The sequence below is a fragment of the Biomphalaria glabrata genome, chromosome 8, assembly GCF_947242115.1.
Source record: "Biomphalaria glabrata chromosome 8, xgBioGlab47.1, whole genome shotgun sequence".
NCBI lineage: Eukaryota > Metazoa > Mollusca > Gastropoda > Planorbidae > Biomphalaria > Biomphalaria glabrata.
The window spans coordinates 28144690-28170868 of NC_074718.1; the positions used below are offsets into that span (position 1 = coordinate 28144690).

Here is a 26179-nt window from a genome sequence, read left to right on the forward strand (position 1 = left end):
GGAAAACTTGAAACAAACTTGTATTTGTATTGGCATAGCTTTGCTGTAAGTTACATCACTCGTGTAGTTCGTATCTCATAACTTTCCATACAAATAATATCAAATCTGTTATAAAGAATTATACAAACTAACGCTCATGCAAGAGCAAAAGCACAGAACAGAGAACAAATATTCTTGTTAATAAAAATGGACCGCTTATTACAATGTTTTATTTAGTGAGGGAAAAAGTGTGGGGGGGGGGGGGGAGGAATAGAAGGAAGTAGAGGTCTCGGGTTTGAATACTAGGTGAAGACTGGGATTTTGAATTTCGGTTTTCTATGGACGCCCCTGAGTCCACCCAACTCTTATGGGTACCTGACTTTAGTTGGGAAAAGTAAAGTCGGTTGGTCGTTGTGCTAGCCACATGACACCCTCGTTAACTGTTGGCTATATAAACAGATGACCTTTACATCATCTGCCCTATAGATCTCAAGGTCTAATTGGGGAACATTACTTTTTTTTCTGTTACAATGCAATGTTCAATGAATGGAAGGTATAACTTTCAATCTCAATAAATGGAAGAGCAGTGGAAAAGTAGACGCTTCAGCATTGTGTGTACTAAACAGTGTTTTAAAATCACATTGTCATTAAATCTAGGTCTTGCACTCTAGTGCAACTCCTGGGTATTGTGATTGGTAAAAAAAATATTTTGTTTGTTTTGGTTTTTAAATATTTAAAAACAAATCCACATGACCAATAGAGTCTCTAGTCCATTAAAATAATCGTCGTTTTGAATATTTCAGAGAGTCATGTCTGCAGGTCTAACTCGTTGGAAGTAGCCCAGGAGCATTGGAAGATGAGAGTAGAGTGCGCCAAGTTCTTTGGTAGACTCCGACTCCTTGCGGTTTGGACAATCGCTGTCGGACTCTCGTATCTGACGGTGAACGTACTGGCGATGGAGCAAGAAGTGACCATGGTCCGAATAGGTGAGTTTTACTGACGCATTGGACAGCTAACGTTTCTCAACTGTCAGGTAGAGGGTTGATATTGTTGAGTTCCAGACCAGAGGCGTAGTGAGGGGGGACAAGGGGGAACCATCAGAGGGTGCCACACGCAGAGAGGCCCCTAAATAAATAAAAAATATTGTAGATATTTAATTAGACAATACATTCTAAGGTTATTTGTATTATATTAATATTAATACATTTTATTTATAAGCCTTTTTTTCTATGTCACTATGTGATTTTTATGGAAAAAAAGGGGGGGGGGGTAAATACGTTTTCTGGCCCCGGAGCACGTTTTGCTAACTACGCCTCTGTTCCATACAACCAGCTTTTTGTAAGCGTGGCCTAATAACTCGACATAGAGACTTCATTTAAAACTTTATTTCCTTTTTCATGAACTGATATAAGCAGTTTTAGTAATAACTATACAACCTTTTAGTTACTGTTTGGCAATATACAAATTAAAAGTTAGACCAATAGATTGATAGTTGCCTCTTAATTTATTCACATATTTTCGTCACGTTGCCTGTACACGTGACTGTTTCTTCTATTTCATCATCCATCACATGCAATCCATTGTTCTAAAAAGAACATCTCATTCTAAGGTGCATGTATTACCACAGTCGATACACAGTCCACAATAGGGTGTGATTATGGATTCATACATTAGTTATTATTCTCCGGCTTTTCCTCACGTGTTGGCACACATTCAGTCTCACAGTACAGCACGATGGGAAGAACTATGTTTGGTTTACACTAATGATATCAAATTACAACAAAAAATGAGCTTGTACAAATGGCAGGGGATGCCTGTGATAGAATAAATACACCATAGCCTGCTCTCACTGGGTACTCACTCTCTTAAAAAAATAGGCAGATAACGAACGCTATTAACCACTACTTTAATTGGGTCATTCTATAACATTGACGACTATAAGCGAAGTAGTTATTCGAAAAAAAGACAAGATCTAAGAGTTGTCTTTGTGAAGATTTCTGTTTATTTATTTCTGGGTAATACTTCTTATATTCATTGTTAATTAAACAGTTTCATCACACGCCGGAGATTATATTAATAACTTGATAATTCACTGAAGAGACATCTGTATTTTATTAAAACTTCTTCAATAAACTTCTCAGATTACATATACAATGAACTTCTCAATTCAATAACAACTAGACTTAATTCTTCATAAAATAAAACTTAATTCTTCATAAAATAAAACTTAATTCTTCATAAAATAAAACTTAATTCTTCATAAAATAAAACTTAATTCTTCATAAAATAAAACTTAATTCTTCACAACATAAAACTTAATACTTCATAAAATAAAACTTAATTCTTCATAAAATAAAACTTAATTCTTCATAAAATAAAACTTAATTCTTCATAAAATAAAACTTAATTCTTCATAAAATAAAACTCAAAGATACAATTTCAACTAGTATAACTTCTACAAATGGACCCGCAAATATTTAAACTCATACCAACACAAGTCCGTTAATAAGCAAAGACCTATTACTCTACAGAATCGTTACTTTGCGAGGACACTGACTAACTAACTTTCCCCTAATTTTTACTTTTCTCAATCGTACTTTCCAGAATCATGGAAACTTCTCCCCTAATTATTTTATTAACTGTGACCTTCTAGAAACTGACGTATGCTGTTTTTTTTCCCTTAACCTCTTTCTTTGATTGGATGACTAAAATTAACTTGTTTACTCTGGTCAGTACTGACTTGACCTGGGCTTCTAGAAACTGGTCGATATAGGTCTCGACTCGTGACACTCTATACAAACATGATGATAATAACAAGATCAAATGTAATACAATGTAACTAATTAATTCATTGCACTAGGGATGGATCAATGTATGATCCCCTAAGCGTATTATAGACAAAGTTCATATTGTCTTGCTTATCGGATGATATGTTTTACGTCACTTCCGTGTCCTTCATATCCTCAACACAAGAACCGAGATGTATGACCTATCAGCACTGAAAGCAGTTCAAAGGTTATTCATAATGCTAGGTGGATTGCTTTTTTTTTTTTTTCATTTTTTTCTTCTATTTATGTCTCATGGGCTACACTCTCTAGTCTAGCAATGGCTTCCAGTTTACTGGCTTTGGTCTAGATTCCGTAGACAACAGAACCATGCACAAAAATAAAATGCCAAAGGGATTGGTTGATTCCAATTATTCTAATGAGGCTGACCATAAGTGGAACGATGTAGTGTGGGAGGGTTAGACCAGGGGGCGGAATTGGGACATAGCATGAGTGGCTGAGGGTAATTGCATATATATTAATTAATTTCAGTTTATAATCCCCACTGCTGGCACATATGTTCATCTACCATTGTTACGGTCAAATTGATCCTGTTATAGCACATGTCTGCTGCAATTGTTAACTGTGCGCGTTAGAATTTACTCCTCTATAGAAGCGTGATGAGAAACAATAGTAGGCCCCCATGGCGCCACCTGGCATTCTATTGATACAGAGGCTAAAAATGCGTAGTACAACTACGCTTTACGCACACAACTTTGTTTTTTTTGTGTACGGTGTATGTGATAACATAAATTAGGAAATGTTCGTTTTATAATAGTTAGAAACAGATGGATTTTTTAAATATTGGCTTTGATTAGAAAGATCTAGGCTTATGGTCTTCTTCAATTAGCAATAAAGAACGTGTCGAAGACATATTGATTGATTTCCATATAAATACAGATTTTATTTTTAGCGGCCCCCGAAAGGGGAAAAGACGCTAATAGTTTTGTGTGGCCTGTTTGTCCTTCTGTCCGTCCCGTTTAGATCTCAGAAACAAAAAGAGAAAATGAAAATCGGACATCATGATATTTTAGATCATTCAAAGGTCTGATGCAACGGCTACATTTTTCTTTTCCAAAAATGAACCACCTAATTTTTAAAATTATATATGCAAAATTACACCACTTTTCAATGAAAAACTTCAGGGCAGGTAACTTTTTTTAAAAGGTCATGGACTTCTTCATTAATAAATCAAGCTTCATTCATAGATTCGCGCATTGGTACAAAACATTTGCATCTAAGGTCACAATGGTAAAAGTTTCAATGGATCATTATAAAATATATTTTCCATTTATTAACTAACTAATTGAATAGAATACTGATTCAAATGATATTTTTAAAAAAGAATTTTGATACGAACTTCTTTTTAGTTATGTTTCAAAAATAACGAACTACTTTTATAGCGCGCAGTTTTGACATATCCTCATTATAGGGGCCTACACTTAACAGTCTAAATAAGACTAAATAGAGCACAGTTCTACATAATTATAATACGAGTTTTAGTCTAGATATATTAGATTCTATATCAAAATTCTATATCTAGTTCTAAATCTAGACTTAGATATAGACTTAGATCTAGATATAGATTTAGATCTAACTCTAGATCTAGACTTAGAGACTTAGGCTTAGATCTATAATAGTAAGTATACCTAGACTTAGATCTTGAATCTAGATTTAGATCTAAAACTAGGTCTAGATATTGCTAGATTTATTTCTAGTTTGTATGACAAATGACAATGGAGATATTAATTCTTTTTGCGAGGGGAAGTAGGCCAAGAATTTTATTTTCGTGTTGCCAATTTATCTAATTTTGTTAGAAGAATAAATCTTTTTTAGTTTCTCTTTATTACAATGTAACATGTTATTAATTTTGAATGTATGGATATGGGTAATAATTTTTTTTTTAAATATAAGTGTACGCTAAATGAATATACGGAGATGCTGTGGCTGAGGGGTAAAGCACTTGGAAGTCCCGTGTTCTAATCCTGGTGAAGACTCTAGGTGGACCACTTCGGGGGCTTATTTTGAGTTTGTGTTTCACACACACTGTCTTTGTAACATTGTTTCGATATTTATTTTTAGTTTTCATTTGGGGCCACCAAATTCCCTTTGCCTGTGGCCTTCAATTACCTTAGACAGGCCCTGGTGTGACGCCGTGAGTGTCGGGGTTTCAAGATATGATGCAAGGAAATCAGCCATCAGCAATGAACGCAGATCTAATGTGACTAGTAACAGGCAGCAGACCAAACCTACCCGTGCTATGTATCTGGCCAGCATTAAAAAAAAAGGATTTGACTCCATATCCATTTTCCAGTTCACACGCTCATGTACACATACTAACACTTGTACACCTTAAAGCGCGCGCGTGAGCACACACACACACAGTTTGTTTTCGTCTTCGTTTTAGATTTTGTCTTAAAGTAAAATAAAAAAAAGAATATTCTATGAGTGATATTTCACAATAGACGCATGGTAATCAAATTTCCTCTGAGTTTGTCTGACTCTTGAAAGAAAACAAAATACAATGAAATAAAATAAAACGGCGAAAAGGCTCCACAAAACGCTCCACAACAAACAACTTTGAAAGGTAATACTCCATGGATACAAAGACCAGCTTTGACCTAAATATTTTGACAAAAATAACGCTGACAAAACTGTTGTTATGTACTGAAGTCTTTGAAATGGACCTATTTAAAAAAAGCAGTTCTACTCTCTGCTGCGATCTTTAGAGCATCCTCCAGGAAGCATTTCTCTTAAACTCTCTTCTTCCCAACCAGGCTGCTTAATCTAGTTGTGGATTTTAGGAAAGCTGCTTTTAGCATTTATAGGTCTTCTTAAAAAAGCTTAGGTCAGTGCTCATAGTTCATACACTGTGACCTTAGCAATCTGGCCATGTGTGCAAATCACCGAATTTCTCTACATTCACTATGAAATGTCAGTTAACTAGGTTGACTTAATCATGTGCAGTAGAGATCTTTTTTATAAATTTGTTTTTTGTAAGTTTGTTAAAATATTTCATGTTAACTATTCAGGTGTTCACGCTACCTGGTGTTTTTCTATTTCATCCGCTTTATGTATTTTAACTTTGAACCTTTTTTTAAAAAAACGTTTTTATCTATTGGCACACCTTTAGTAACTTATGGGTGGTAACGACAACACTGTAGGGAGTTTAATACACTTTAATACACTTTCAAAGTATTGTTGTAACTCTCTAAGGCAGGCATTCAACGTAAAGGCAGGTCGGCAACAGTAAACGATGTATTTATTTATTATAAGCATAAACAATTAGTAGTAGTTACTAGTTAGACTTGGACTTCTTCTATAAAGTCACAGGGAGTAAAATGTCTTAAGTTCTAAGAGTCCTACTTCATACCAGAACACAGAACAGACCACCGACACACTTCCCAGTGTCGCTCCAGGTCTCCCAAACAGTTTCCTAGTATAACTCAGGACAGCACTTAGCACCAGACTGTTCAGACTCCCATAACTTTTAGCCGGATTCACAACAATCCTTCTTCCTGTCCAAACATGTCTTATACTACTTGTGTTTAGTAGTACTCAGATGCGCACCAACCGTATGCGGCGGGAGCAGAGTTAAAACAGTATTAAAACCTAGCAATAAAGTTTCAAAGTATTAAAACCTAGCAATAAAGTTTCAAAGTATTAAAACCTAGCAATAAAGTTTTAAAGTATTAAAAACCTAGCAATAAAGTTTCAAAGTATTAAAACCTAGCAATAAAGTTTCAAAGTATTAAAACCTAGCAATAAAGTTTTAAAGTATTAAAAACCTAGCAATAAAGTTTCAAAGTATTAAAACCTAGCAATAAAGTTTCAAAGTATTAAAACCTAGCAATAAAGTTTTAAAGTATTAAAAACCTAGCAATAAAGTTTTAAAGTATTAAAAACCTAGCAATAAAGTTTCAAAGTATTAAAAACCTAGCAATAAAGTTTCAAAGTACGAAGAAGAGCATTGAGATAACTTATAAGAAATCGAAATCCCAATCTTACAAGCAGACACAAAAACATGCTCAAACCCAGCCATCTGTTATTCAGAAATACTAAACAGAGATTAGGAAGATAGGTAAAAAAGTTAAAAACTCTTGCAAATTAAACTGCCCAGTATTTAAATCTAATACTGAATGATCGACCTACGTAATAGTTTTTCATGTGTATTATTAAGTTATTAACCATCTATATATTATTAATGAAGTGTTACAAGACCTAGATTTATGACATTGGATAAATTTGCTACAAGATCAATTCTAAAATACAGTTTTTTGTTACATGAAATATTTAGTCTCAATGACACAAATTTTATTTGAAAATATTAACCATAGGCCAACATCCAAACCTAGAAATATTCTTCATTGAGTTCATCAAAATCTAGAAATGTTTTTCATTAAGTTTATCCAAACCTAGAAATGTTCTTTATTGAATTGATCGAAACCTGGAAATGTTCCTCATCGTGAAATTTCGCTTGACTTGTTGTTCTTTGGAAGAAATATCCACAATTCATCATTTCAGAATAAAGTTGAATGCCACGTGACATGACCTAACAGTTGTAGTACTTGGCTATGTTTACCACCGTACTCCCTAGTTCTACATTCGGTTACTCGGGAAGTTTTGTTCGCTCGAATGTAAACTAATAATATAACAATATTTGTATTGATCAGATAAATCTAGAACGCTGTTTGACAGTAATTGACTTTATTCCTGGAGAGTTCCACGTTTATGGATCTCCACTATCACACGATCTCCTCTTGTCTCACAGCGTGACGTCTACACTGAGATGTCCATCTGGGGTTACCTGAGAGGTTCTAAACCTTACACAGTCTAGATGTTAGGCATCTGTGTACGAGATCCTGTCCTCTTTTTCTGTATCTTTCTCACTTTCTTTCGCTCCTTTTCTCTTTCTCTCTATCTTGTTATGTTGTATTCAATCAAACATTTTCGGAGGTTTTTGCGGCGCAATATCCTGCTATTCTTCTAACCAAAAAATAAAATAAAATAAAAAATTAAAGCGCAGGTCAAATAGGGACTTACTGCTATACATTGCAGTGTTTGGGGAAACAGATGAATATGTGAAATGATATATTTGGGAGAGGGTTAAACCTCAACTATTGATTCCTATTACTGTATCCTCTCAACCAATTATTTTCACCCCAGTCCTGTCCATCAGTTCTATCCACTGATTATTCTAATATTTCACTTGATAGATCGACATTTTGTTCAGCCATCAACAAGATCTAGATCCAAATCACTCAATGTCACTATCGTTCAGTTATTACAAGAAATATTTTAGGAAATTATTTTAAAACTTCTAAGCTTCGAAAGATTAGTCAACATTGGTTCTTTCATTTACATAAGACTCACACCGCAACATGATAATATATTATAGAATATATAAGCTTATTCTTTTTCTTTTAGATAAATTATACATTTAGCTAACTCTGACACTGCGTTTAATATGAAATAGCGTATATTTTAAGATAAGATTTAGTTTGAGGTTGTGAGAACTTCAAGATAGTTGGCCTAAAGATTTGAGTTTGAGATTTCACATACACTAATATTTAATAAAAGGCGCCGTGGCTGAGTGGTAAAAGGCTTGGCTTCCGAACCGGAGGGTACCGGGTTCGAATCCTGGTGAAGACTGTTTTTTTTTTATTTTGGGTCATTGAGGCGCCTCTGAGTTCATCCAGCTCAAATGGGTACCTGACTTAATTCTTTCTCTCCTAATTGACGATGCCAACGTTGATTTAACCCACATTAAACAAAATTGATTTTGGATTTATAAACATGTTGCATAAAAAAGCATGGATTCTTCTATAATTCAATGCCAAATATAACATTTTATGATAATAAATAAAAAAGTTATTGAAGTTTATTCATAACAGGATAATGAAATAGAAATGAGCAAAATAAATAAAACTATTAGAACGAGGAAATGAATTACGGAGAGAAAGAGTTAAGATAGGGAAAAAGTAAATGTGGCTGGTAATTATGACACATGACACCCTTGTTAACTTTGGGCCACAGAAGCATATGACCTTTATATCACCTGCCCTATAGGAGAAAGGGGAACTTTACTAATATTTAATTGACTTTGAGATTTCTTTGACTGTGACAATGTTTTACAGTAATATTAACTTTACACTGAGACTACTTTTACTCTGGGAAAGACTACACACTATGTTCAGTCAATCACCTTGAATAAAAAGCGTATCAATACATTCTGTCTGTTTGTCTGCCTGGTAAAAAGTTTGAACACATTATTTCTCACATATCCAATCAACTTGAAATTTTGCATTTTTATTTCTTTTACCTGACAAAACGAGAATCAATAAAAAAATAATGAATTATTTAATTAAGTATTGGTAATTAATTAATTTTCATTATTATAGTTATTATTATTGGTATCGAACAAGGGAAATAAATTGTAATAGACAGATGTGGTGGCATAAAGAAATTGAATTAGTCTTCTTTATACTTTGATTAGAGAATTAGGTCTTTAGTAAAAGTTTTGAAACTAACAATAGATAACTTTTTTTACAAACCTTATATCAATTTACTCTGTCTGTGTGTCTGGTAATTGTGATTCAAAATATTTTGTCTCCCATATCGGATCAAGTTAAAACTTTGCACAATTATTCATTGTACATGACAAGACATGAATTATAAAAAAAAAAAACAAGAACTAAACAATTTGTGTTTAATTATTTTGGTTGATATCGAAATAGGGGAAATAAATGCTATTTAATAGGAGATGTGGATGTATATATGGAATTAGTCCCCTTATTAGGTTTTAACACGTTTTTTTCTCCCACTTCTCATTCTGGGATCAAGCTGAAATGTTTCATAATTATTCATGTTCGATGACAATATACGAATCAATCTAAAAATTAACCAATTAGTTTTAAAAAATTAGTATTAATTAATTAATTAATTTTGTTTTATCTAGCAGAAAGGGAGATAAACATTTTCAGATAAATTGCTGTAATTAGCGGTTGTTTCCCTTCAATACGCTTTGTTTTTGTTTTTTTTTTTTGCTTGTTAAGTATGTTTTCATTTTCCACGCAGGAGTGTTGCCCTCCTGGTCAAATGTTATAGGCGCGGCCCAGAGACACAACAACAGTGACATGAGCTCCCAGTTCATCCTCGTAGACCTGAACATTATCAACGCCAAGACTCTGTATGAGAAAATAGACAAAGGTAAACACTCTGCTTTCTTTGATAGCTGAAAGAATGAAAGAGAAACCCAGACTTAAAGAGAACTCGTTGTCGCTCAGTCTGACCTATCCTGTTTTGTAAGAGAGGCTTCATTCTGTGAATGTGAATGTGATTCTAAATAACAGAAAGCTATATCTAGATATGGCCACGTAACATAAAGCGGCTGTTGCATGAAGTTTATTTTTAGATTGTATTCCTGCAGTGTAAGGCCATTTAGAATAACAAATTATTAATGCTTTCATTGGCAAGTCAATTCCAGACCATAAATTGAGCGATGGAGAAATTCAGCAGGTAAAAGAGGAGATGGGTTTTTCCAATATGGAAAGACTCAGATGGTAAAAAAGTATTTAACGTACGGATATATTCAATTGGGAGCATGAATGACATTAAGTTTGTTTAAATTGATTAGAAAGCGAGAATCGATTACAAGGTCGCCACACTTTGTCATCAGTGTTTATATAACAATGAGATGCCCTTGTACCTTAGAGAACTGGTTACTCCATATGTCCCCCAGAGAGCCCTGCGCTCAATGGACTCAACGCTTTTAGTGGTGCCACGTTTCTCCCTCAAAAGCTACGGTCTGTGGGCTTTTTCAGTGCACTGACCAAAGGTTTGGAACTCACTCCCCATTGATCTCAGACAGACAAAACGCTATACCACTTTTAAGAAGAACATGTTTAAAAATTTTTTAGATTATTTTTTGATTTCCATTGTCGTGTTTGTGTTTGTAATGTTATTACAGCGCCTTGCGCCTACATTTTGTTTGTTAACAGCGCTTTATAAATAAAATTATTATTATTATTATTAAATAAAATTTAGTTCAGTTCTAAAATTAAAGCTTTGTAATTATTGTTAAAGGGTCTCAGTTGAATTGATAGTTTACATTTGTATCTCCGGCATGACGATATTGTTTGAGTGCTCATTAATTGTTTAAAATGAGACATCTGTACTAAATTACAACATCAGAAACGCATTGTCTGATCAACACAATCTCATAGTAACATCAGGACATCATCACATCTAGCACTCATACTGTCATACATAAACATTTTCACAAGATAACTACTTCCTCTCTTCTGTTTCTATATAGAAGTGATTTAATCAGATTAGTACAGTAAGAAACAAGATTAGACAGACAGCTTGTCTTTTTAAACTAATTCCAATGTGAGCTGAAAAGAATCCTCCCATGGGTCATCTAATTGGTAAGCAATGCAACTCAAGAGGCAGGTCTCAATATTGTACGCACCCATATGATTGACACATCAGAAACATTACTATCTGACCTTCTTCTGACCCTCTTCCTTACCTAAGAAACGGGTGCGGTTGGAAAGCGTTTGGCTGGCTGACGTTGTTACCATTACAGAGGCGGCCTTAGCAGTGAGACCTGGGCGAGTGTCATACCCGTAAGGCTTATACTATATATACCTTACCACATCCATCTAACGAGCTCGGCCGCCTCGAGCTCTGTAGGCCTTATTTTTGTTACCTGCATAGTACCTTAGGTAAGTAGCCTACTGTACTAAGAGCCGTTTGGCTATATTACATGATTACATACTGTTCTGCGTGAAAGATTTCGTCTTTAAGGTTAGTGAACGTAACTAATGATTCAGAAAGTATTTTAAAAAGAACAATTAACAACCTACATACTAATAATTTCTGCTTAACTGAGACCATTCGTTTTAGAATTGGTCTCACTGGAGTCGGAAAGTAACAATTAGGCCTAATTACAAAGAAACCAAAACACTTGCAAGAAAAGATTGACCAAGTTTACTAAATCCTAGTTTACAGTGGTGCACGAATTCACATACTTGGAAACAACAATAGCCAGAAACCAAGATTTACACAACGAGCTGACAAAAGAATAAGAAAAGCTTCTGCAGCAATGGCAACACTCTCCAAGCGCGTGTGGGAAAATACAAATTGATTACGGCAACAAAAAGCCTACTCCACAATGCCTGCGTTCTGAGCACACTTCTTTATGGCAGTGAGAGCTGGGCAACTGACATGCGTCAAGAACACAGATTAAATAGCTTCCACCTATGCTGCCTGCGACGCATAATGTGCATTTCCATGAAGAGATCGTGTCAAAAACCTGGAAGTTTTGACATGGGCCAACATGCCCACAGCATCTATACTCTCCTTCAACAGAAGGTTTAGGTTTGGAGCTATGCTTAATCTTGACGTCAAGTCTAACAAATTAGCTTAAAAATAAATGTGTAATGCTTTAAGATGATATTTTAGCCAAGGTTTAATTTTAGAGCTAGGCAGCTTAGGTTTAGAGTAATGCTTTAAGATGTTAGGTTTGCTTAGGTTTAGGTTTAGAGCTAGGCTAAGTTTAGGGTTAGGATTAAATCTTCTATATATATAATTCTCTTCTTCGCTCAACTATTTCATGGTAAGTCTATGAAATTAGCTAAAAAAAAATATCTTTGTAATGCTTTAATATGTTATTTTATCTTAGGTTTAGAGCTAGGCATAGATTATACCTCCTTTATTTAACTCGTAGAGCAGCTGTTCTCAATCTTTTTAATTCGACGACCCCTATTTAATATTTACAACAATGCCACGACCCCCAACAATAAAATTATTTTCGTTCATAAACATATAAAAAGTATACTTTTGCTAATGATATAAAAATGTAATCCAAATGTGAATAATTATGTCTAGTCTGGAAAACCAATGTATTGCAAAAAAAAAAAATATATTATTGAAAATGAAAGAGGACTATCCGCAGAAATAAGAGAGTGATCTTTCCTTTACTTCTTGCTCGCCCAAACTGTTGAGCGAAGAAGAGAATTAATTATATATAGAGAGAAGATGAGAGCTGATCTGGTTTTCGAAGCAGACGGTGACAAGGAATCTTCATTCTCTCCCCCCCCCCCCCTGGCGCGAGGCTTTCACCTTTACATATCCCGTTAGCCTGTTGAAAGGTTTGGGCGCCATGCAAGCTCCGTTTACCGTCTAGTGGCTACTTTTCTCCTTTTTTTTTATAGTATATAGCCATTATTATTGTATACTTAGATTTATTTTCAGACTGACTTGTGCACTTTGAAACATTTGCCCTACATATTTCTATTATTTAATATTTGTAGCCTTAAACAGGCGTCTTGAACAATGTTTAAAACCTTTTTTTTAATTCTTTTCCTAGACTTAAAATGTATTATTCACATTCGTACTGTTATTTTGAATTTTCTTGAACAGTATACAAGACTATCAAAGCCAGCAATGTCCATGTGGTCATAGGGCCCTACGATTCAGCCTATCAGCTGGCTACTGAGTCGTTACAAATTCCATACCTAAGTACTTCTGCTGTAGCTAAAAATGCACAAAATGAGTATACATTCCAGGTAACTATTTATTATTATCTCTGCTCCATGTATTCCTTCAAAAGAACACAATTTCGAAGAGTGTTAATTATGATTCTATCTTATCTTCTAAGTTAGGCCTAAAAACGTTCCATCTCAACAGAAGATAATGTCACCCATATCATACAAGAGATCATCTTGTCTTGCATGTTAATTAGATACTTGAACTCTGCACTTGTACAAATAAGTTATAACAAATGGAATAAGAAATGTGTCCTTATGTTTGTGTCTTTCTGAATATTTCATTAGGTTTTATTTTTTTGTAATTGTTAGTTACATTGGCGTCACTAGGGGTTTCGGCCCGCGCCTGGTGACACCTTTTTGGGGTGACACCCAAGTTAGAATAATTATATCTTGGCAAAAGCAGAAAAAAAAAACAATAAAGTCTCTAGATATCTGCCCAAATATGCCTAAACACATCTAGATGGTAGTTAAAGTTTAAAAGACACAGCAAAACCTTAACGTTAAGCAAAATCACACATGTAAGCCATACAAATCTTATTGTGGCACTTGATGCACCTACAAACATCAGCACATATGCCATAAGAACCAGTGTTTCTATATGTTGCCATGGCATGGGGGGGGGGGGCAAAGGTGTTTAAGAACGTCCACAAAGTGGGAAACATATTTCATTTAATAAATGTTGATTCACGACTATTTGATCTCTTCCATAGGACACTTTCGTGGATCGAGTGGGTGTTGGATACATACATTCACAAAAGTTAAAGTCAGAGAAAATGTAGTTTTATAAAAATCATTATTTGTGTTCCTAGACTGTAGCAGATAACGGCATCAAAGTCCTAGTCTAAAACTAGGCCAAGCGATATTCTGAATTTCCTTCTCTTAAGAGTTTACTTCAAATCTTCGCTTACCTGCGGTGTTAACGCTTCAGAAACTCAACCTGAAGAAAACAATATCCTAGAGTGCTCATGCAAATGACTTGATGTTAAAAGCAATACATATAATTCATTTAGATTACACAGTCTAGGTCTAGACAGAGACCACAACATAGATGTATCCTATAATCCCTCTATGGCACAGGATTGTGCCCAGAAACGGACCTCTAGCCATCCATCGTCTCTCGAGAAAGAAGCCACATCGGCTGAACAAAAAGAAGCTAGCAAAATTTTAGTACTTCAACAAAGCACTCCACATCTTTCATGTAACGATTGCATCATATAGACCTACCAACTTATTATGTTATGAAATCTAATTTAATTAATGTTCTTTATGCTTAAACCTATTTTCTATATACTGAAAACTGATATAATGAAAACATGTCTAGGTTCTTCCAGAAATGAAATGGTCAGCTGATGCAATTCTGGACATCGTCCAAGCCTATGGCTGGTCCAGGATAAGTTTGTTTTATGACGATGAAAAGGGTAAGTTTGGATAAGTAGATTCCCTGTATGTCAGTTTAAATATCACTAAGAGACTTGATTTGATAACAAAAAAGTGAGAGAGAATTTTTTTTTTAATCATGGAAATAATCAGCTGCAAGAACCCCATTAACAACCCTGCCAATTCAATTGGTAGGCTAAAAGCGGAGATTGCAACTACACATTTATCTATCATGAACATATATTTCCGTATCATAATTTCAAATAACATTCTTTCTAGCATTTTTATTCAAATTTTTCTAGTTAATTTGATGTCCGTCCTATTGTTTGGACAAAAGACTTCATCAAATTCAATAGTATGTCGTGGGTGTGGTGTATACAATTTTGATATATTGTCTCATTAGAGAGGAAAAAAAAGGCTCAATATGAGCCTTAGATACATTAGCCACAACTAAGATATCAATTAACCCACTTATTTTGCATATTTTGTTTATGTCATGGATAGTAAAACAGACAAGAAGTGCTAATAAAGAACAAAGAGAGATGAGGGATAGAAAGCCCTTATGTACGACAGAATGTATGTAAACAAAAGCCTGCTTCTCGCCAGCTGGTCGCTGAGCATAGTTAATGTCAACAACCAAACCTGCAGCAATTAGATCCATAATCAAGACATCACTAGCAAGCTGTGAATCCGACAACGATGTAGTAATGTGCGCACCATTAGGAGGCTCCATGTGGTGGCAAGGGAGGTGGGGGCTAGTAGCTAGTTAAAAGTCATTATTACCAACGTTTAAAACTGAGTTTATTGACTTCGTTTTACCTTCTAGCTCGGAACTTTTGAACTGTTTTCTTAAGTCACAGCGGCCAAATTATCTTATATAATACAGACGTTACTTCAAAAAAAAGGATGATTACGTCCAAATGGCTCACCATCTATCTGTTGATGTCTTTACATGTCAATGAACCCAAACAGGGCTCGACTGTACCTAATGTGATAGTACATGTCAATGAACCCAAACAGGGCTCGATTGTACCTAATGTGATAGTACATGTCAATGAACCCAAACAGGGCTCGATTGTACCTAATGTGATAGTACATGTCAATGAACCCAAACAGGGCTCGATTGTACCTAATGTGATAGTACATGTCAATGAACCCAAACAGGGCTCGATTGTACCTAATGTGATAGTACATGTCAATGAACCCAAACAGGGCTCGACTGTACCTAATGTGATAGTACATGTCAATGAACCCAAACAGGGCTCGATGTGGATCTGTCCGTCTTGGATTGAGTGTGTTGTCTTACACTGCTTCACTTAGTTTAAAACGAGTCCAAACACAATCAAGGGACACAACAAGTAACTATGGCATACTTGATACAACTTCTCAAGACTTCAACTGATGTTTATTGACAGATGGGGATTATCGTCTTGTCTATCTAGATCTATCCGTGGTTTCAATCAGCCGTCTATTCAATATCCATCACTTTACAAGCTCTAGCCATATTCTTCTCTTATCTGCAACGTCATTCTTCTGTCTCACTGCAGTCACTACTTTTACTGTCTCACTGCAGTCACTACTTTTACTGTCTCACTGCAGTCACTACTTTTACTGTCTGACTGCAGTCACTACTTTTACTGTCTCACTGCAGTCACTACTTTTACTGTCTCACTGCAGTCACTACTTTTACTGTCTCACTGCAGTCACTACTTTTACTGTCTCACTGCAGTCACTCACTTTTACTGTCGCTAAAAGCAATGCACAATAGTTATTTACAAAACTAGCAGAATGCTCCAAACTAGGTCACTGCAGATCATTTGAAGGGCCAACGTCATTGGTCAATCATGTAACATTTTGGTCTCCGAGTCACGTGCTGAATCTTCAAATATTCCGAATGTGTATTGGTCGTCACAGGTAAGAGAATGATTAAACTTCCCACAGCGCTATAGTCCTGTTTTACATCAGCTTTATCTAGTTAGGAGACGATAGTTTTTAAGGCACCTTGGTAAAGACATTCATGTTCAACCTACTGAGTAGAATACACTAATGGTTGTTACTTGTTACCTCAAATAATGAGACATATTGTCTATACTTGGGTGATAGTTATGCATAGTTCCATATTTATATATGATTTAATTGTATAGTCATTCTAGAGATATGTGCTTATTTTCGGGTAGACACTATGGAAGCAAGTACTTGACACATACTATTTACTTATACAATTAATTCAAGTATTTTAACTATCAGATATGCATTGTAATAATAAAGAAATAAATAACACTTGGACCAAAACAAACGCGAATATTCTACATTATAATGAACGTGTTCACAATGAATAGGCGTACATGTAGTTACCGTTGTTATTATTATTATTCAATTACAAATCTAACACGTTAGATTTAAATGAAACGCTGTACTGACAATTTAAGAGTTACCTTCCTTTAATAGATTATATACAAAGTAATATGATTTACATGGATTTGTTATTTTGCTCTGACACCAGAAATTGAATTTAAGAAAGATGAACATGATTTAATTGAAATAATGTAATAATGTGATGCATTTAAAATCTTATAGACAACACATTCCCTTACATAACCCGGTTTGGGCCCCTTTGGTCGTGGGCCCGGGCGGAATGAACCCCTTCGCGCCATGGTTGCTACGCCACTGACGAACATGCTCCACTGCAGGGGGGGGGGGCGCGTTGGCTGAGTGGTTAAATGCTTGGCTTTTAAACCAGGTGTCCTGGGTTCAAATCTCGGTGAAGACTGGGATTTTTAAATTCAGGATTTTTAGGGCACCCCGAGTACTAAAGGGTATCTGACTTTAATTAGGGAAAGTAAAGGTGGTTGGTCGTTGTGCTGGACACATGACACCCTGTTTGTTAACCGTTGGCCTAAGAAAAAGTTGACCTTAAGATCATCTGCCCCATAGATCGAAAGATCTGAAAGGGAAATTCTCTCACCCCCCCCCCTTTCCCACCACATATTCTTTTTTATAACATTATTTGTTTAACTGCGTTCTTCTTACTGGACGAAATAGTGCCTTGTAGACGCCAGTAGAATGAGTTTTTGAAGATTACAGCGCTTCCTTTTTCTCATAGCTGGCTAACAATGGAGGGATAATTGCGGGCTTAACTAATAAAAGTTTGAGAAGCACTGCACCATAGGTTAAAAAGTGTTTAGTGTGTACCCATAAATTTAACTCTAAACCACCTATCAGTTGAACGTTGAATGTCATCCCGTGTCAAGTGATTCATTATATAACCATTATTTCAATGAATAATTCACATTGAAACTGTTTTAGGTATTAGTGTCTTAGAAAGACTGATGACCAATCACTCCATGACGGTGAAGGCGTGGCGGCTACCTAATAAAGCATCCAACGGGCAGAGGCAGAGTATTAGAGATGCTCTTGTGGAGATGCGCAAAGTGCTGATTGAGACGACAGTCGTATTGTGCAGCAAGGAGACAGTAAACATCCTGTTAGACCAGGTAAATAAAACATCCAGTTAGACCAGGTAAATAAAACATCCTGTTAGAACAGGTAAATAAAACATCCTGTTAGACCAGGTAAATAAAACATCCTGTTAGACCAGGTAAATAAAACATCCAGTTAGACCAGGTAAACAAAACATCCTGTTAGACCAGGTAAATAAAACATCCTGTTAGACCAGGTAAATAAAACATCCAGTTAGACCAGGTAAATAAAACATCCAGTTAGACCAGGTAAACAAAACATCCTGTTAGACCAGGTAAACAAAACATCCTGTTAGACCAGGTAAATAAAACATCCTGTTAGAACAGGTAAACAAAACATCCTGTTAGAACAGGTAAATAAAACATCCAGTTAGACCAGGTAAATAAAACATCCAGTTAGACCAGGTAAATAAAACATCCTGTTAGACCAGGTAAATAAAACATCCAGTTAGAACAGGTAAATAAAACATCCAGTTAGACCAGGTAAATAAAACATCCAGTTAGACCAGTTAAACAAAACATCCTGTTAGACCAGGTAAATAAAACATCCTGTTAGAACAGGTAAACAAAACATCCTGTTAGACCAGGTAAATAAAACATCCAGTTAGACCAGTTAAACAAAACATCCTGTTAGACCAGGTAAATAAAACATCCTGTTAGAACAGGTAAATAAAACATCCAGTTAGAACAGGTAAACAAAACATCCAGTTAGAACAGGTAAATAAAACATCCTGTTAGAACAGGTAAATAAAACATCCTGTTAGACCAGGTAAATAAAACATCCTGTTAGACCAGGTAAACAAAACATGTTGTTTGACTAGGTAAACAAAACATCTTGTTTGACTAGGTAAACAAAATATCGTGTTAGAGCAGGTAAACAAAACATCATGTTGGACCAATTAAACAAAACATTCACATCATTATGCAAAGACTAGCAAACACTTGACTGAAAAAAAAACGTCCTTTAAAACTATTACATTCAAATCTTTTTTTACACAAACAAAAGCTATAACCATTGGGAGTGAATAAATGCAGCATATGATTGACAGACAGATAAATAAATATGGATAGATAGATAGATTGACAGAAAGACAGACTGACTGACAGATAGATATATAGATAGATAGATAGATAGGTAGATAGAGAGATAAATAGATATATAGATAGTTATGGAGATAGATTCTAATTGAAACGCTTTAGTTGCATGTATATACATTCCATTTAACGCACTTAATGCAAAACTTAGATTGCAAAACATTTTACAACTACTAGTTGCCGATATATTGGCTTAACCCTCTGCCTAGGGGTAATAATACTGATTGCAGGGAAGTAATTCTAGGACACTACAATATTTGCAGCGGTAGTGAATTGTTTGCTTAATGACGCGGACTTAATCAAAATCTATTACCGCCACTGACTAAATGTTCATGGACTTGAAATAATGTTAAAAGATTAAATTTAACCTCTAGTTCGTTTAGTGTACTCCTTTGTCCCAATCAATACAGAATGTATTCTGCTAGAGAGCTTGAATGTTCAAAGAGATAAAATTGTGAAGACTTTGCAATCAAATAAGAGAAGTTTATCCACTTTGACTAACACACAAATCTTTATGGGCAAACAATTAAAACACTCTTATCGACAATATCTTCGATTCCGAAGATTAAGGATGAGTGCAGTGTTTCACATGGTTACGAAGAGCCAGTTGCGAACCGTAAATTTTCATATATGATGCAGACAGACCTGTCCTACATCTTCTGTGTTGGTCTTCTACGAGGGCCTCTAATGTGTGTCCCGCGTCCTTCGAGAGAGCTCTCCGTTTCTTTCAAAGGCCATCTGCTGCCAGCTACTTTACTCTACGCCAGTGAGGGCGAAATGGCGCCTCGGTTGATCTGTTTAGCGCTTTCGGCTGCACCTCTTATACGCCGTCCTACTTTGGGGTCGCCAAAAAAATATCGCTTTTGGCATGCGGTCGTCTCCCATGCGGGATAAGTTCCGAGTCTTCCGACACAGCGCAGCTTTCGAATAGTAAGTAGTGCTTCTGTACTGTCCACACCAGCCTCATTTTGTAGGGTAGTGCTGTCGGCGTATGCCAATTATGGAGCGGAGGCACCTTTGATAGAAATGTTCTGGGATCCTTAGATGCCTTCTATAGAGAACCCAGGCCTATGAGGGTTGATTTGTGTTTAGAGTATATAAGCACATTTTACTTCCTAACTGTTTATACCCTGGACATGCTGGACTGCATTAATTGTACTGTGTATCTGCATTACCATGACTGCGTTAGTTGTACTGTGTATCTACACTACCATGACCAGAAAAGATCCGTACATGTTCACATGGTATAAATATCAGTATAAAGCTATCAATAATTAATTATTTAATATTTAGCTGTTTACTATTTATTTCCTTGGCTAGCTAAGGTTAGTGTCAGTGAATGATTAGTCGAATATATGCTTAGAACACTTTAATTTGGCAAATGTATGTGTGCGCAGGTCGTAATTAGCTCCTATTTTTTTAAATAACGTCTGTAATATATAAGATAAGGTAAGATAAGTAAAGGTATAGTATAGTAATGCTAAAACAATGGCGCATACACTCTACCATACTCTCTAATCTAAATTAATTCATTTATTAATTTGCTAAATTTCAACTCGATTCAATAATAAAAAGATGTCAAAATAAATGAATCGAATTTCTATGTATTGAGACTATGTCAAAAGTTAAAAGGAATAGAGAAAATAAAGGATCTTTTGTCTCCACAGGCGCGAGATTTGGCAATGTTGTCCATACCTCCATACGGATGGCTGTTTTATGACCCGGTAGGTTATTCATTTCATCTAATTTTAGTTCTTAAATATCAAATTTTGTGTTCAAAGAATGTTCTAGTTTTAAAGGATGTTCCCAAATCTGTGCAACAAATTCTAGTACAATTCAAATTGCGTTTTTTTTTTTGTGGGCGGCAAAGGCGTAGCAAGGTACCTGTGGGCCCGGGTTCTGGGAAAGGACATTAGGTCTCCTCTGGTAAATTGAGTGTGACTGTACCCCAATTGTATCGTATGTCCAAGAAAACAACACATCAGACGGACAAGACACGGGGAACAAATCTACTTCTTTGGATAAACAAGAACGAGGTCCTCAAACTACGGGTCATTTTAAAAATGAATGTCAACCATGTAACATGCTAGGATTACGAGCCAAATATCTTCATATATTCTAAATGTGTATTGTTCTTTACAAGTCTAGGAGCAATGTTGGAGTTACCAGTAGGAAACATAAGCTATAATTAGGGTCCCCACTTTCTTGACCCCCCCCCCCCGAAAAAAAGAGGCAAAGATTCCAGTGTTATTTCAAACCTGGTGCAAGATCTTACTTTAACACTGAATGCTGCGGCTAGAGCAGTTTGCATTGGAATCATTGCTAAAAAAAAAGCGAAATACTACTTTGTGGTGGAGATGGTACGAGATGCTGCCAAACATTAGAAAAATTGACTCATTTAAATACCTAGGATTTCCTCTCGATAAGCAAAGAATCTTCATACCTCAAGTAGAAATTCGTTAAATTGGCGATGACAAAGAGCTTTCTCTGTAATAGAATTGATAATATTAATCATCAATTCCAATTTTTTCAGGAAATGTCTGTGCATATAGAGATTTCTGATGAATAATTATCATCATCTTTCATTTCCGTTCCATGCCTTAGTTAAAACACGTCGTTCTCCACGGGGTCTTGCTTTTTTTTTTTAATGTCTCAAAACAACCTAATTTTGAAACGTACGTAGGCTTCAAGAAAAGTCTCAACTGATAACATGTGTGTCTATGTCCAGGGAGACGATATTAAAATTCTCTTCGAAAGCTATAGAGACATCTCTTGTAACTTCACGGTACTGACGCTCTTGCCGTTCAACTTTTCCCTGCCATCCGGGTCTCAGTCCCGATTGAACTACTCCCTAGCAAGTGATGCCCTGAAGCTGGTCTCTTCAGCCTACAACATCATCGCAGAGAACACGCAGGCATCGAACAATTCCTTGACAGATATCTCGCTGAAATTCTGGATGAACCGTGTCTTGAGAAATGTAAGTCTAGAGAAAGTTAGGCATTAATTTCAGTAAAGAAGTAAATGTAACTTTCATGATAACTTGTGTGATATTTATTTTTAGCTGTATTAGTAAGGCGTATATATGCACTCTCTACTAACTATTATTTTGTATATTTTACAAAAAGTCTATTAGAAACATTGTTAAAATATTTTTATTTCAATTTACTTATTTATTTACATTATTACAAAAAAAAAATGTATGTCACTCCTGCTGATGTGACCAGTATGGCTGCTCAGTCGTGTGTTATGCACTTCAGGTTGTCGTGACAACCACTTTCATTACCTGCCATTTCGCAGGAGGTTTAGACTCAATTTTAAAGGGATGTCTAGAACACAAAACAATCGACTGACTATTTCTTTGTTCCAATGACACAAAGCAAGAAAATTGGACGTCCTGTTGTGCGCCTTCTCATCGGAATCGTTCGATGGTCCCGGGCTAGAACCCTGCCCACTGCTTTTACACGTCGTCCTGTGAAAGGTGTGAGGATGTAATTATCTGGACAACATCAGAAACATGTAAAACGTTTTACAAAAGGCAGCCTTCTTTTATGCCGTCTGAGTAATATATATCCAATGTTTAACCCATCAACAATCTATCAACAATCTCATTGAAACATCGTCATTTAGCGTGTCCAACTATTTCAGAGCAATGTCACTGGATTGACGGGAATGTTACAATTCAATGCACATGGCAGACGAAACAACTTTTATCTGACCTTGACCTCTTTCACTGGCGTCGAGAATTATCTGGTATGTTTCGTGGCATTCTGGGAATGTCTTATCAATTTTTTTTAAACAGTAGTCTACTCTTTAATTCATTCTCATGTTGTTTTCTTAAATTTACGAATGTTGATATTTTTTACATTGATAATTTTTATAAGTTTATTATCAGTTAACATCGTAAGGTTAATAATTGCTCATTATCTTGGACTCGAACTGGAATCCCAAGCGTCTTACTTCTTAACCAATATGTCTCCCTCCCTCCTTTAGTATGAGTCTCTTCAATGAATTGAAGGTAAGTCTATTTGCTATACCACTGCTACTCCACAGAGAGGCTACTGGTATTCTGAACCTTATGTGATGGACCTACAGCTCAAATTTTTCGATATACAATACGCCGTCAATATTACCTCGCCATTCCCATTGAAAGGTAGAAAAGCCCAGGTTGTGATGATAGAGGTAAAGTATAACTATCTTATCTTATAAATTAGAGACGTTAATTCTAAAGAAAAGATAATTACGCGTTTCATGTGTCAATCTAGTCATGCATGTTACTCAGTGACTTCAACTCTGTTGTTAAGTCCTTGTTTTTCATGGCTGATTCAGGCAACCGATAACATACTCTAATGGCACTAGGGAACAAAAAGTATTCGTATAAATGTGTCCTAGCATTAGCATATTGTTACTATGCATTGTTACAAATAAAACTTGAATATTTTATACTATTCTTCTTTTGGCGATAACAGTAAATGTTAAGGTAATTGAATAGTACCAACAGACCAGGAAGTTCTTAGTTTGTTTACATTGTAAGTATAAGATGTTCCTTCAGAAATGATAATTACAACATCCCAGCCCAGACCTCCTTCAGGAGGAAGGCCAAGGCAGCGAGCATGGTTCTAACTCGGGATCATTGTGACCACAATCCATAGCGTTAACCACACGACCAGGCATCTATTTGATCCAATGAGAGCACCTGTTTGCAGGCGGCTTCAGGAGACAGATACTGATCACTTACCAAGGCCACGGGATACACACGTGAGACCAAAAAAAAAAATCAACTGCCTAGGAGAGACTTAGACGGCGTAAAGAAAACCTAAATCGACCACCAAAAACTTGGCAGATTTTAAGTCACTGATTAACACGCATGGAAATGCGAAGGATGTGATTATCTTCTGTTTTAAAGGAACGTCAGTGCATTGTAAGATTAGATCAAATCCATATTTTTGTACTGACCTTATGGGCGATAAAGAAAATTGGACAATTTTATTGAAAATATTATTGACTTTTTCTATTTTGTAGGAAAAACCTTTCACTTCGCTCAAGCGTGACCACATGTTGTTGAAAGGCAATAACAGATTTGAAGGTTTTGCTGTTGAGCTCATAGCAGATATTGCAGAGATGTTGGACTTTGAATATGAGATCTACCTCGTGAATGATGGGAAATTTGGAAACAAACTGCCCAACGGAGAGTGGAATGGGATGATAGGAGAGTTACTGGCTGGGGTAAACAAAAACATTTTCTTTCCCTCATTTATGTTATTTGAACTATAACATTCCTCATTTTTAAGAGTTCAAAAATTACATTATTTTGTTTGTCTTATTTTACTTTCAAATAATGCTAAGAACGCCACGCATATAAAATAGTAGCCTATTTTTTGGTATTGCTTGTGTGTAGCGTAACGTTCATTCTTAGAGCTTTCTCAGTGCGATAAGGCTCAATCTCTTTTGTGGACCTTTGGGGTGACCAAATATCTGGGAGAAGGTTTCCGCGCTGCATTTAAGCGCTCAGCCATACAACTTTGCTCGAGTCGGGATTTGAACTTGAGTCTCCTTGATAAGTGGCCAAGCAGTTTTCGCCTCTCAACCACACATCTCAATTTAATAAAAGAAATTAGAGCCTGGCTACGTAGACTTAGATCCTACCGCGACGTCCAATGCATCAAAGACAAGCTGTTTCCATGGAGATCTGTACCTGATAATATTTACAGCCTCTTCCCTAACTATTTGCAACATTATATAGCTAGACATGTTTCTCTACTATTTCTATGCATTTAAAAATAAACTATATTAAAGCAGTATCTAAATTTTTAATTTACAATATAGACAGAAGATTTCTTGAACATGGTAAAACCTAATCTGAAAATATTCAAAATATGACAATATAGTATGCTTCAGTGGCATAGCTAGGGTATTTGATGAACGGAAAGACATGTCCTCATGGCGACCTTAAAAACGTAATGAAAAAAGTAAAAATTCTTTTTTTTTTCTCCAAAACAAAGTGTAGGGCCTACTCCATGTTAAAGTATAGATAATTCGCAAAAAAAAAAAATTATAAAAAGATACTACAAAGAAATCTTACGTGCTTTATTACTGGGGAATTATCAATAATTTTATCAATTTTTTTTCTACATGCTCTTGTTCAATTGACAAAATTGCCAAATGAGTGTGTCGTAAATTTTTCATCGGTCGATCGAAAGTAATTCTTGATCAACTTAAGTTTAGTATTTAATAACTACTTCGCTTGCATGTAGCCAGACTTTCCACCAATGTCAGAAATATGCGAATCAAGATGGCGATATTCGAGACTGCGTCATCTAGCGAATAGGTTAAAAAAAAACTCGATCATTGTTTCATTCGGAGGCTTTTGAAGAAACTGAACAATTGTTGAAGTCTCTTTCTGTCCTGGCGAAATTTGTTTTTACAATGTTGTTAGGATCACCATCAAGATTTTGTTTTGTTTTTTTTACCTGAGGATTCAATAGTTTGCAAAGCGACAAAAATTCATATTTATCTGCCACCTCCTGACGTTGCTAAAATTGGATAATTATTTCTTGAACAATGTGGTCCAAAGAAAAGATTCCATCTGTAGCTTCGTAATTTTGCCTGGTATTTTTTTTTTTTTAAGTTTTGCACTAGTTTCGGAAATTTAATCCATGCTTTGACATGCTAGGTGAACTTTCGAAATTAATCGAGAATTATTTGTGACTTTTTTCACTTGCTGTAGGATTTGTTATCGAGGTCGTCCAAAATTACAATAAACTCGTTTTGTATTTGTGGGGACATTCGGTGTGGAACTAAGTTTGGTTCGAAGCACATGTTATCTCAGGAGTGGATGGTACTTGGATAATACCATACATAAGGCAGAGAC

At 35.7% G+C, this 26179-nt stretch overlaps 1 protein-coding gene across 6 annotated transcripts in view; it reads left to right on the forward strand.

Moving 5' to 3' along the window:
- LOC106076213 (glutamate receptor ionotropic, kainate 2-like) overlaps positions 1–26179 on the forward strand; it is a 59195-nt gene that overhangs the window by 19492 nt on the left and 13524 nt on the right. For all 6 annotated transcript variants that reach the window (XR_008779257.1, XM_056037424.1, XM_056037425.1 and 3 more), the window contains exons 2-11: positions 783–965; positions 9882–10013; positions 13233–13378; positions 14682–14778; positions 18044–18231; positions 20979–21035; positions 22040–22288; positions 22957–23061; positions 23362–23490; positions 24331–24534. Coding sequence is in view for 5 of the 6 variants with exons in the window: in XM_056037424.1 (XP_055893399.1) it covers positions 836–965; positions 9882–10013; positions 13233–13378; positions 14682–14778; positions 18044–18231; positions 20979–21035; positions 22040–22288; positions 22957–23061; positions 23362–23490; positions 24331–24534 (1437 nt within the window). In the remaining variant the exon portion in view is untranslated. The remainder of the gene's footprint in view (positions 1–782; positions 966–9881; positions 10014–13232; positions 13379–14681; positions 14779–18043; positions 18232–20978; positions 21036–22039; positions 22289–22956; positions 23062–23361; positions 23491–24330; positions 24535–26179) is intronic.